The sequence below is a fragment of the Sorex fumeus genome, unplaced genomic scaffold (genome assembly GCF_029834395.1).
Source record: "Sorex fumeus unplaced genomic scaffold, SorFum_2.1 ptg000063l, whole genome shotgun sequence".
NCBI lineage: Eukaryota > Metazoa > Chordata > Mammalia > Eulipotyphla > Soricidae > Sorex > Sorex fumeus.
The window spans coordinates 8257755-8270765 of NW_026606120.1; the positions used below are offsets into that span (position 1 = coordinate 8257755).

A 13011-nucleotide genomic window follows, 5' to 3' on the forward strand; every position below is an offset into this window, starting at 1 on the left:
TGACTGACTGCAGGTCCCTTTCTCATTAGAGCTAAGGAGATCCCACCATGTGCCTGGTGGAGGCTGGTAGGGAAGGTGGGTGAAGACATGCTGCCTTCACATTCAAGAGAACAAAAACAACTAGCACTGGCATGGATGTGGGGGGGAAAGGGACATTCTTTCACTGTTGGTGGGAATGCCCAGTAATCCAGCCTTTCTGGAAAACAATATGGACAGTCCTTCAAAAACTAGAAATTGAGCTTCCATATGACCCCACAATACCACTTCTCAGAATAGATCCTGAGAACGCAAAAAGCACAGTAGAAATGACATCTGTACCTATATGTTCATTGCAGCACTGTTCACAATAGCCAAAATCTGGAAACAATCTAAGTGCCCTAGAACAGATGACTGGTTAAAGAAACTTTGGTACATCTATACAATGGAATACTATGTAGCTGTCAGGAGAGATGAGGTCATGAACTTTGTTTATAAATGGATAGACATGGAGAGTATCATGCTAAGTGAAATGAGTCAGAAAGACAGAAACAGACATAGAAGGACCGCACTCATTTGTGGAGTATAAAACAACATAACATGAGGCTGACACCTAAGGATAGTAGATACACTGGACAGGTAGATTGCTTCATAACTGGAAGTCTGCCTCATGAGCAAAGGGGAGAAGGCAGCTGGAATAGAGGAGGGACCACTAAGAAAAGATGGGTGGAGGAATTGGTCAGGATGGGAGTTGTGTGCTGAAGGTAGATAAGGACCAAACATGATGGCCTCTCAGTATTTGTGTTACAAACCATAATGCCCCAAAGTAGAGAGAGAGAGTATGGGGAATACTGTCTGCCATGGAGGTAGGGGGAGGGTAGCAAAGGGGATTCTGGGGAGACTGGTGGTAGGGAATGTGCACTGGTGGAGGGATGGGTGTTTGATCATTGTGTGATTATAACTCAAACATGAAAGCTTGTAACTATATCTCACGGTGATTCAATAAAAAAAAGAAAAAAGAAAAAAAGAGAAATGCAGTCACAGAGATGGGTTCTAATCCAACAGGGCTGTTGTTCATAGGGGACAAGGCTCAAGGAAAGAACCAGTCAAGACGCAGGGAGGCGGTGGCCATCTTTACGTTTTGGTTTTGTGTTGGACCAAAACACAAGAGATTCTTGTGTTGCTCAGGCATCGAGCCAATGGTTCCGGGGATGGAACCAGGCCCCCTGCACATGCAGCAGTCACTCAGCCCATTGAGCATCTCTCTGGCCAGAGAGAGAGAGAAGTCTTAAAAGAGATCAATCCTTTGATGGCCAACCTCAGCTTCAGATTTCTATTCAGTGAGAATTTCCTAGGACTGAGAAAGCATATTTTCAGTTGTTTAAGCCCTCTGGTCTGTGGTGATTTGTAAGGAGAGTGTGGGCAGATGAAGCTCTGCCCCAGGGTAAACTGAGGCATGTCCTGTGGACTCTGTGCTATCTCGAAGGCTGAAGAGAAAATGAGGCATTCTCTAAAGCACTTGCTGCACACACTTTGGTGAGTCCGGAAACAGCCTTACCTTGAGGACCCTGTCAACAGATCATCAGAAAGGAGAGGCCAAATGGTAGTAGTGGAAACCCAAGTTAGTGTGATTATCACCAGCTGTGGGGAGGTCGTGGGCCTCAGTGTGTCATGAATGGGCTGGGCTATGGAAATGACCAGGTCAGCAGGAGGGGTTCCTGAATCACCTGCCCCACAGTCAATGTCTGAGAATCGATGGCACACGGAGCCTTCAGCACAATGGGCATGTTCTGGCCATTGTTTCCCTTTGTGCGTCTGTCTGTTCACCCACTATAGCCAGCCTCCTCCCTCAGACTGGGAACTTCACCACGGGGTAGATTGCCTCACCTGCCACCCCTCTCTGTATGTCCGTGTGTGTCAGTCCTTTACTCCATCTCTCTGAGGTCCCCGCGTATGTCAGTCCCTCACACCATATCCCTGCCATGCCTGCATGCATCTCCCTTACACCATCCATCTGAGGTGCACACATGATCAATCCCTCACACCATCTCTCTGCCATGCCCACTCCCAGTGCTTACACCCAGTTCTCCATCGTGTGAGGTCTCACCATCCCCCCTCCCCCCACCAGAGAGAGGCAGCTGAGTTCCTCTCCCAGAGGATCACACAACAGCTGGGGAAGTCTCAAGGGCCTACTCAGGGTGCGGTGGTCAGGAGTCCCTGGGCTGAGTGGGGGAGTTCCAGGGGGGCTCCTCTCCAGCTCTGTGCAAAGCCTGTCAGTCGAGAGCTGCAGGTGGGACTCACTGGGGCTCTGGAGGCCTCCCCTGACTTGGACACAGGCCTGGAGAGGCCTCAGGCCTGAGCTCAACTTCATTACCGGTGACTCTGCATGCACCAGGCATATTAATAATTCATGCAAATCTGCAAGTGAAATGCTGTGTCAAAAATAGAAATGCGATTGTCTATAATAAAACTGCAAACATAAAGCGCTCCAATCCAAAGGTTCTGCTGACAGAGAGTCCTATCATTGAAAGAGCAAATATCTCACGGCTCTGGGGAGAGGAAGCTGCCCGTCCTGGCCTCCTCCTCTTCCCGCTTCCACGACAGGCCCAGCCACTGCTTCCAAGAGGGATCCCCTGGGACAGGGACTGCCTATGGCCAGCTGTCCCCTGCACATGCTGATGTGACCGTGCTACCTTGTCGTGGGGCTCCACCATCTTAGGCAGTGGCCCAGAGGTGGGCTGGGGTGTCTGCGTGGGGCTTAGAATTCTGGAAACTGGCTGGAGAGGAGAGGGCATCTCCAGAGAGGAAAGGGCAGTGATGGGAGGGGACGCAGTCAAAGCAGAGTCCCTTATCTTCCTCAGAAGACACAGACAGATACACACACCCAGGCCTGGGATTCAGGACCTGGGGGGCCAGCTCTGCCTCCCTCCTTACCAACACCGTGGCCTCGGTGGAGGCTGGGCCTTGAGGCCTTGACTTCCGATCTGTGAAAGGAAGGTGGGGAAGACAGCAGAGGGGTTCAACCACCTAAAATTCCAGGGTTGAAGACTCAGGAAGCTCAATGTAGAAAGTAGATGAAAATGGAGGAGAGGGACTGAGGGGCACCAGAGCCAGCTGTCAGGCTCCCCCAAGACAGCGTGGGCATCTGAGAAGCACAGAAGGGAATCTCCTCTGAATCATTTCCAGGCACTGCTGCAAGCTGCAGGCTGCTCAGAGGTATCTGGGGAGCTTATTAAAATTCGAGACCCAGGTCAAGTCTGGGACCTGTGTTTCACATACATATGCACATGTATACACACATGAGTAAAGTTGGCACATGTGCATACAGACACACATTTGCAAACACATCCGTGTACAAACACACATGAACACATGCAAAAAAGGCACGTATAACATGCGCACCTAACCTAACCCTAACCCTCCTTTGTGCATAAACACATACATATGTGCACATAGCACACAATACTTGCACACACAAATATGTACACATGCATGTGCACACAAACATATAAACACATTTGCAAGCACATGTATCCGCACGAACACGTGCACTATCTGCACGAACATGTGCACACACATCTTGTGTGAGCACATTTGCATATACATGCACACATGTGTACACACATTTACACCGTTCACACATGTATACATGCACACACACGGGAACCCTGGCATCCATACCGTGCACACATGTATACATGCACACACACGGGAACCCTGGCATCCATCAGGTTTGGAGGCCCTTGGCCCTTGATCTATATAATCTACTTGATCATTTTCTTTTCTTCTTTTTTTTTTTTTTTTTTTTGCATTTTGCGTCGTACCCAGCGATGCACAGGGGTTACTCCTGGCTCTGCGCTCAGGAATTACCCCTGGCGGTGCTCAGGGGACCATATGGGATGCTGGGAATTGAACCCGAGTCGGCCGCGTGCAAGGCAAATGCCCTACCCGCTGTGCTATTCCTCCAGCCCCTCCACTTGGTCATTTTCTGCTCTAAAGAAATTTGGCAAATCTGTGCCTGCATGTGCGCCTGCAGGCATCCACGCTAATTTAGCCACGCCCACCAAGCCCGCCCCGCCCTTTCACGCTAAACTCCGCCCACCTGCGCCTGCTGACCTGTCACATTCAAGGTCTCCCTGAGTCACGCAGCTCTTTCAAAGCCTGGATTCCCTAGGAGGCTGCGACTAGGGATGGGGGCGGGTCTGGGAAGGCAGAGACAGTGATGCAGCTGGAACAAGCGGGTCACCGCGGGCTGCTTCCGGGGCCTAGCCAGCAGGGTCTGTGTCTATCTCTGAGATGGTCACCAGGGATAGAGGACAAGAAGTGACAGGGGCTGGGTGCTGTGGAGGGATTCCAGACATGCACAGCCTCATCTGAACCCTCCGAGGTCCCACACCCAGGGCAAGAGGAAGGGAGAGGTTTAATATGCTTCTGTTGGTTTTGTGGATGCAGAAGCCTCCTGGAACTCCTGAGCGTGGGGTGGATACCAGGGATGCCAAGTTTAATAGCAGATGCTCAACTGCCCCCTGCCCTCCCACCATCAGCCCTGTCTGCAACATTGGGGGGGGGGGAGAGAGAGAGAGAGAGAGAGAGGTCCTGAGACAGGCTCCTGGGAAATTCCACTCCCTGCACCCTGGGGAACTCAGGCTCAGAGAGGGTAAGCAAGTTTGCCTGACAGGTGAACGGCACTGGGCAGCAGAGCGGGGATTCACAGCTGTGCCTGTGGCACCACCAATGGTGACTAATGACTCCCAGGAGCCCGAAGAGAAGGGAAAGCGTCAGGGAAAGAAGGTGTATGTGAGTGGGGACACCCCTACTGCAGGTCCACCTACCGTCCAGCCTGGGGGGCAGGCACACTCTCCGGTGATGTGATGGCAGGAGCCCCCGTTCTGGCACGGGCAGCGCAGCTCACAGTGAGCCCCGTGGCTCCCAGCTGGGCACACCTCCTCACAGCTGCATGGGAGAGCAGGGCGGTTAGAAGCGGCAGGCTTGGTCCTGGCTCCTCAGGGGATGAGCCTTTTCCCATCAGGGAATGGGGGAGGTGCAGCTCTCCTGCCTGCTTGGAGGGGGAAGCAGGGCGCAGAGCTACTGAGCTGTAGTGTCCTGGGGCCTCAGTCCTGCTTCCACGTCCTGCATGTGACTTAAGAGCTTTCCAATAAAGCAGGGAAGGCCTGGAGCTCCAGAAGAGGGAACCTGAAGGGGAGGAGGGGGACACTGGGGGAAAGGGAAAGGGCTTGCAGACAGGAGGAAGCTCCGGGAAAGGCACGGGAGACTGCTGGCACCCCCCAGGCCTGTGGACTTTGCATTCAGAGAGGAGGAATCTGGACATGGCCCCCACCTTTCGGGTTTTTGAAACCCGAAAGCTCCTGGCTACATGGCAGGACCATGCGTAAACTGTGAGCACTGCTGTGGGGAGGACCAGGACATGCTTTGCGTCATGGCCTCTATTTCCTCCTGGAGCTGGCCAGGGGCAGCAGCACCCTCATTCCGTGCTGTGATTGTTCGGTGCCCTTGGGTGACCCTCACAGTCCAGGGTTACTGGCAGTTTTCAAGGGTGGGGGGATAAGAATGTGGAACTTGTCTCTGAGGCCGTCCAGCTTTGGGGGTGCCCTGTCAATGTGGATGCTCCAGGGAACTGGAGGGAGAGGATGTGGAGGCTCAGGCGGGAAAGGCAGGAGTGGAACAGATAAAGTCCTCAATCTGTACGCCTCTGCCCAGCGCCCTTCTCTGCTCAGGCCCAGGTGAGCCGGAGGAGCACTAGATTACTAGACAAGAATCCAAGTGTGGGTGGGATCCCTGTGAGAAAGTGGGTTTCCCGAGTCCCACAGGGGCTTGGGGTAGGAGTGCTGGAGACTGAGCAGCCAGGACTCCTGGGGTGGGTGGCAGGGGATGGGGGTGCTCCTGTTCCCACACTCCGCCCACTAAATCCCTCCCACCCGTTCCACACCCTAGACCCCGCCCACTTGAACATGCTCCGCCCCCTCACGCACTGGATCCCGCCCGCCCGAGCTCGCCCCGCCCCTTCACGCATAGACCCTGCCCACCCGAGCCCACCCCACCCCTTCATGCACTAGTCCCCCCAAACCCGCCCCACCCCTTCACGCACTAGACCCCGCCCACTCGAGCCCGCCCCGCCCCTCACGCACTAGACCCCGCCCACCCGAGCCCACCCCGCCCTTCACGCACTAGACTCCGGTGTAGCCGGGCGCGCAGAGGCACTCGCCCGTGCGTGGGTCGCAGCTGGCACCGTGGCGGCACTGGCACGGCAGCTGGCAGCCCTTGCCGTGGGTGCCGGGTGCGCAGAGCTCCTCGCAGCGCCAGCCACGGAAGCCGGCCGCGCACACGCAGGCGCCGGTGATGGGGTTGCACAGGGCGCCGTTCTGGCACTGGCAGCGGTTGCTGCAGTGCGGACCCCAGTGGTCGCTGTCGCAGCCTGCAAGAGAGCAGGAGAGAGGACATGGTCAAGGCTGCACTCCCCTGCCTGGTGGGCTCCCCTGGGCTGGGGTTGGTGGCATTCCTTCCCAAGTCTGGCGGCTTCTCGCTGGCGCTCCTCCGCGAGATTGTGTTGTCAGGCCACTGCCTCCGTTAAGTACCCCAAGGTCCACCGAGCCAGGATGACCATGTTCCAGGCGGGCCAGAAGCTTCTGGCCACATCGTACAGCTCAGCGGGGACTTTCTGTCCCCTAATCCCGGTCCTGGATGGATTCTCTGGAGCCGAAGTCGGCACAGCTCATAGTTGGCTGCATCTGGTCCTCTCAGAACACCCTTTCTCTTCTGGTCCGCCCCACTCTTCTCTGGGACCCCTGAAGCCCCTCCTGTTTGGAACCTCCCAGGCTCATCCTGTTCCCCCTTCTAAGCTCAGGAGCACTTAGTCTCTTCCTGAAATTCATTAATTTTCTCATTGAAAATCTCATTCTCTCGGATCTCATTCTCTTCACCTGTCTTTTAAGTCCTGCCCTCTCCTACCCTCACCTCCTCTCTCCTCACTCCTCCAGGACTGCCCACACCCTCCTTGCTTCATCTTTACATGCATCTCACTGCTTTTTTTATGTGGTCAGCTTCAGAAGTAGCAGGAAAAAGAAATGCTTCCTTGGAGTTGACAGACAACCTTCCAGACCCCTCAGAGATGCTGGGAGCCAACTTGGCAGGAAGTGCTTCCCCCCCCCCCAAACCCCCCCAAGGGCCCAGAAGCAGAGCCGACCCAATGTCCTGCCCAATAGGCACCAACTTAGCCCGGGAGGTACTCGAGCCATTCCTATAGTCAGGGAGCAGGGGTGGGGGGTTGAGGACAGGCACCAACAGGCACAGTTCTTGACAAGCCCAGTGGAGAGCGTGCTCGGGAAAGGCCTGAGAGAAGAGAAGCATCTCAGAGGCCAGAGCGGGAATATAGCAGGTAGGGCGCCTGCTTTGCATGAGGCTGCTTTGCATGCAGTTCACCCCCGGCATCCTATGTGCTCCCCCAAACCCTACTGGGAGTGACCTCTGAATAGAGTTTCCTGTAAGCCCTGAGCACTGCCAGGTGTGGCTCCAAAAACAGATGGAGAGAGAGAGAGAGAGAGAGAGACAGACACAGAGACAGAGACAGAGACACAGAGACAGAGAGAGACACCTGAAGTGACCTGGGGGGCGGATTGGGGACGGTGCCATGTGGCCACCTGCCTGGCTGAGGCCTGCGAATGCTGGTCACCCTCCCGCCTAAAGGGGAGAAAGGGGCTGGGGTGCTGTCTCCCGTGCTTGAGGCCCCAGGTACAACCCCCGGGAAGAGGAGATGTCAGCTGCTCTTTGTTACTCTCTTGATTCTGGGTTTTGATGCTTTTCGAGAAAGGAGGCAGGTGAGTGGGACTAGGAGGTGCCTTGGGTTCAGCTCAGTGTTGGCCTTGAGCACCTGGCCATGAGCATAGCCTTGAGCACCGTGCCGTGAGCATCCTGGATCTTGGGATGAGGACTTGTCCACCAGGGCCAAGTAGCCGATGTCCAACCTTTTGAGGAGGTCCCCTGATTCCCTGTCCCCTTCCTCTACCCCCCAAGTATCCACCCACATGCAGGATTAAGTCAAATATCACCCCCGATGCTCCACCTATTGTAGAGTCTGGCGAAAATGAGGTTCACTCCCACAGAAGAGGGTGACCGAGGACTCAGGCATCAACCTCTCCTCCCACTCCTCCCCTGGACAGACCCGCAGAGTAGTGACTCTGTTCTCTGCCTTACGGGTTTTCTCATTTCATTGCCAAGCACATGCAGTCAATGTCGCATAGATCAAAGGACATAGGATATGATTTTGTTGTAACATCAGTGACAAGTACTTCTTGATTGAATTTATTTTGGACTCTATCTGGCGGTGCTCATGGTTCATTCCTAGGGGGTGCCCAGGGGGTCTGTGGCGCTGGGAACCAAATTCAGACCCTCAACAAAGCTTCTGAGCATCTCTGCAGGCCTGGCTACATCATGCTTGCTGCAGACAGCAGTTCAGGGTCGTGACGCAATGGGTGAGCACAGATTTCACAGGGCTGACACTGTGGCTTGTGTCCCTGGCATCACAGAACAACGGGCAAAATGAAAAAGCCCCAAACCCCGGTCCCTATGAGAACCCTACCTTGGGGCTGAAGAGCACATATCTTTGTGCTTGGGGGCCTGGTCACCCTGTGTCGAACCATCAGACTGGTACTGCAAGTTCTGGTGGGAGGTAACACCCCTCCAGTTACCACCAGTTACCCCCAAACCACTGACCTCTCTGCCTTGCCCTTCCCTATATTCCTAGATATAAGTCTGTGTTTAGAGTGACAAAGAAAAGGAAATGTAGACAGCAGACAGGACCCAGCCAAGCTCTCCAGGTCACGTGGATGCACACACCATCCCAGAGTCGGGCTTTGCTCTTCCCTAGTTGACAGAAGGGAAATTAAGGATTGGAGAGAGGAAGTGAGTCCTGAGGCCACAGTCAGGAGCAGCCAGAACTGCTGGCTCCCCTCGACCCTCTGCAGGGAACTGGGCCCACCCCAGAGCATGGCAACTGCAGAGCAAAAGGCAGGGACATGCAGGAGACCAGCCACTTCCTCACTGCTCATTACCAATAGCCAGGAGGCAGAGCAAGCCGGGGCTGTTAGTGCCGGCCATGGTCCCTGCCCACTGCCCAGGGCTCTGCAGCAAGCAGCTGCTGTCCAAGTCAGTTAGTGTTCCTGCAGGCTGTGTGAGGGGGGCTGTGTGGGAGAACTGGACACTCGGTGGGGGGAGGGACTGGGCACTGGATGAGGGATACTGGGGAGTAGAACAAGGGGAGATGGAGCAGAGGGAGTTGGAGCAGGGGGAGTAGAGGAGAGGCAGATGAGCAGAGAGGATGGGAGGAGGGGCAGTTGGAGCAAGGGGAGTAGGAGCAGGGGGAGTTGGTGTAGGGGGAGTAGGTGCAGGGGCAGTTGGAGCAGGGGGAGTAGAAGCAGAGGGAGTAGGAGCAGGGGCAGTTGGAGCAGGCTGTGCAGGGCTGACTGGGCACAGGGTATCCTGCCCTAGGCTGGGCAGAGACGTGGGAACAGAAACTGGAGTTTATCAGGAGCCTGTGAAGCTGCCAATGAGGGCAGGGGCATGGGGTGAAGGGCCCCTTTATGAAGCTGACCTCGGGCATCAGAGCCCCGTGCAGAGTGTGCATGTGCCTGTGTAGGTGTGTGATTGCCTGAGTGTGCGTGTGTTTGTTGTGGATGCGTACGAGTGTGTGTATACGTGAATGGGTGTATATTTGTGTGTGAATGCGTGTTTATGTGTGTGCATATGAGTGTGCATTTGTGTGAGTGTAGGTATGAGTGTGTTTGCATGCGTGTGTATGTGTATGAATATGCATGAATGCGTGTGTATGAGTGTATGTATGTGTGTTTATGGTATCTGAGTGTGTGTGAGACTGTGCATGTGTCTGTTTATGTGTGTGTAGACACTGGTATCCGTTGTTTCTGTGTGAGTGAATGAATTTGGTCGGGCTCCTAAAAACATGCAGTGTCTACATCACAGGAGGAAAACATGGAAATAATCAGCAAATGTTTGCAGATTAACACAGCAAAGCAACATGGCTCACGAGAGATGATTAAACTGTCAGGAAGAAGAGACACAGGATTTGGAATACCTGGTACAGGAAGCAGGGGAGTGTCATCGTTTCAAAGAAACTGCTCCTCCCGTGATAAAAGGAAAAAGGATTCACAGGAAGAAGCTCAGCTACCCAGAAACTCCCTGTCTCCAGCAAAGGCAGAAACAGGCAGCCCCGCGTGAGTCAATTATCTACTCTGCACAGGTAAGTAAAAACTCTGTTCATTAAAATGACAATGGTGCTCTGCATTCCCTCACAAGCTCCCTGGCTCTCTCCAATTTGGCCTTGGAGTGTCACCCCCTCACATTCTTGTCCCCTCTCACAGACGTGCCTTCCTAATTATATTTGCCTTTGGTGCATTTGTATGGTATCTTCAAGGGTTTCAGAAATACTCCAAGCGTGTGTGCGGCCAACAACATCTTCCTCCAAGCCAGCTGGCTGAATCCTGTGGCGGCACATCTGTGTCACCCTAGGATGTGGCAGCCGAGGAGGAGCTGTGTCCCTAAGAAGAAGCAGCTGCTTCACAGGCAGGAGGCCCTGGGCTAGATCCCAGGGGACCCCCCCATCCCTAGTGCCAAATCCAACTCCACATTGGGATTTAACTGGCCTGGAGTGATGGGGCCAAGCTCGGTCCCTTCAGACAGCTCAGCAGCTGGGAGTGACCATCCAGGGGATGTGCAGGGGTCTCAGTCAGGGGGACTGTGGGGGAGAGTGGGTTCTATCTATTGCACAGAGGGGAGGCCACTGGGGGTCCAGGGGATAAACAGGCTAAAGCCACTGGCCCTGAGCTTCCCTGAACAGTCCTTTCCTTTACGACAGGAAAGTCTGCTGTCATCCGAACACCTCCAGGCACAGCTCTTGGCTCCCAGGTCTGCTCCCCATGGTCTCTAGAGTCCTGAGCCCCCCAAGAAGAAGTAGGGGAGCAGTCAGGTCCTGGGACTGCGCCTGGAGGAGTAGGGACCTGAAGTCCAGCTGGCAAATGCTTAAGTCCCCAGGGAGCTGGGTCCCCGGATGGCCCGGCTCCAGTCAGAACCCAGGAACTTCTCAGAGGTGGAACCTCTCTTTTCTGACAATTCTGGGGCACATGGGCGGGTGGGACACAGCCTGACACTGTCTCCCACCCACACTCTCTGCTTCCTTATCTGTACGATAGTATATTGGATTCAGTGGCCACTAAAACTGGGGGTAGGGGACAGATGTCACCAAGATGCAGTGAAGAATCCTGCTCCAGGGATGGAAATAGTACAGCGGGGAGGGTCTGAACACCACCAGGAGTGATCCCAGCATAAAGTCCTGGAGGGAAAGGGGAGGAGGGAGGGAGGGAGGACCAGCAGGTCAAGGCCATCTTTCCTGGCCCTAGGTGCTGTGCAGTTCTGTGCTCAGTTGCTAGGTGTCTTCCTGTGAAACCAGCTGGAAGGGACAGTCAGGAGAGGTGAGTCTGCTCTTGTATAGAGGAGAACTCACCCTCTCTGGAACAGTCCTATAAACCACATGCCTAAGAGGGGAAAGAGAAAAAGAAAAAAAGAAAAATGTGCCTTACATAGAGGCAGGCCTGGGGCGGGAGGGAAACTGGGGACACTGGTGGAGGGAAGTGGACACTGGCAGAAGGAAGTGGACCCTGTAGAGGGAAAAGGACATTGGTGGAGGGAAGTGGACACTGGTGGAGGAAATGGATACTGGTGGGGGAAGTGGATACGGGTGGAGGAAGTGGACACTGGTGGAGGAAGTGGACATTGGTGGAGGAAGTGGACACTGGTGGAGGAAGTGGACACTGCTGGAAGAAGAGGACACTGGTGGAGGAAGTGGACATTGGTGGAGGAAGTGGACATTGGTGGAGGAAGTGGATACTGCTGGAAGAAGAGGACACTGGTGGAGGAAGTGGACGCTGGTGGAGGAAGTGGACACTGGTGGAGGAAGTGGACACTGGTGGAGGAAGTGGATACTGCTGGAGGAAGTGGACGTTGGTGGAAGAAGTGGATACTGCTGGAAGAAGAGGACACTGTTGGAGGAAGTGGACACTGGTGGAGGGAAGTGGACACTGGTGGAGGGTAGTGGACACTGGCAGAGGGATGGGTGTTGGAACATTGTATACCACGAACCATAATCATGAATAACTTTGTGACTTTGTAATTCATTATGGTTCAATTAAAAATAAAAAACTCTTTTTAAAAGAAAGAAAAAGAAAACTTGACGGGGACTCCCAGGACTCCGCCCCGCATCTTCCCCCACTTGGATGGCTGGAGTTAATTATTAATAGGCTGAGGTGCTGTAGATTAAAACCCAAACCTCCTGACACAGTCCCAAGCCTCCGAGATGCTGACAGAACAGGATTATAATGATGCATCATTAGCTCTTAGCGAGCTAGTTATTACACTTGTTACTTTCTCCGTGTTATTTCACCTCACTTTGTAACTCCCCAAAACTCCTGGGAAGGCGGGTCTCAGCTGCCTCCTCCCACCCCTTGTCTCTCTGGGGGTGGGGTGCTGGAGCCACAACCCCACTCCTTACAGCCTCAGGGGGTCATCTGGGCCTCAGGGTGCCACCTTGTTCCAAGTGGGGCAAGAGCACACCAGAATGTGCTGGAATTGCCATCCCATGAGTTGACTGGGGGAACTGAGGTCTGGAGTTATTCAATAATAAATCGGGGTTTCTCAGTATTGGCATGGTCCTTATATCTCTTTGTTTGAGGCCACATGCTGCAGTGCTCAGTACTTACTCCTGGCTCTGTGCTCAGGGACCATAGGTGATGCTGGGGTCAGACCTGGGTCAGCCGTGTGCAGGGCCAGTGTCCTGCCAGCTGCACCATCGATGCCCCCATGATCCCAGTCAGAGGCTAGAATATTCTTCATGGTAGGCCCTCTGTCCACTGCACATTCTCCCACAGTCTGCAACCAAAACTATTTCCAGGTCCCCACAGAGGCCTCCTCAGGGCCCCAAAGTGCTTCCACTGCAAAGGGCAGAGCCGAAAGTAA

At 54.2% G+C, this 13011-nt stretch overlaps 1 protein-coding gene across 14 annotated transcripts in view; it reads right to left on the reverse strand.

Moving 5' to 3' along the window:
- The window catches only part of MEGF11 (multiple EGF like domains 11), a 311370-nt gene that overhangs the window by 62174 nt on the left and 236185 nt on the right, over window positions 1-13011 (reverse strand). For all 14 annotated transcript variants that reach the window (XR_008794233.1, XR_008794235.1, XR_008794234.1 and 11 more), the window contains exons 6-7: window positions 6163-6409; window positions 4809-4929 (exon numbers count right to left, since the gene is read on the reverse strand). Coding sequence is in view for 11 of the 14 variants with exons in the window: in XM_056127064.1 (XP_055983039.1) it covers window positions 4809-4929; window positions 6163-6409 (368 nt within the window). In the remaining 3 variants the exon portion in view is untranslated. The remainder of the gene's footprint in view (window positions 1-4808; window positions 4930-6162; window positions 6410-13011) is intronic.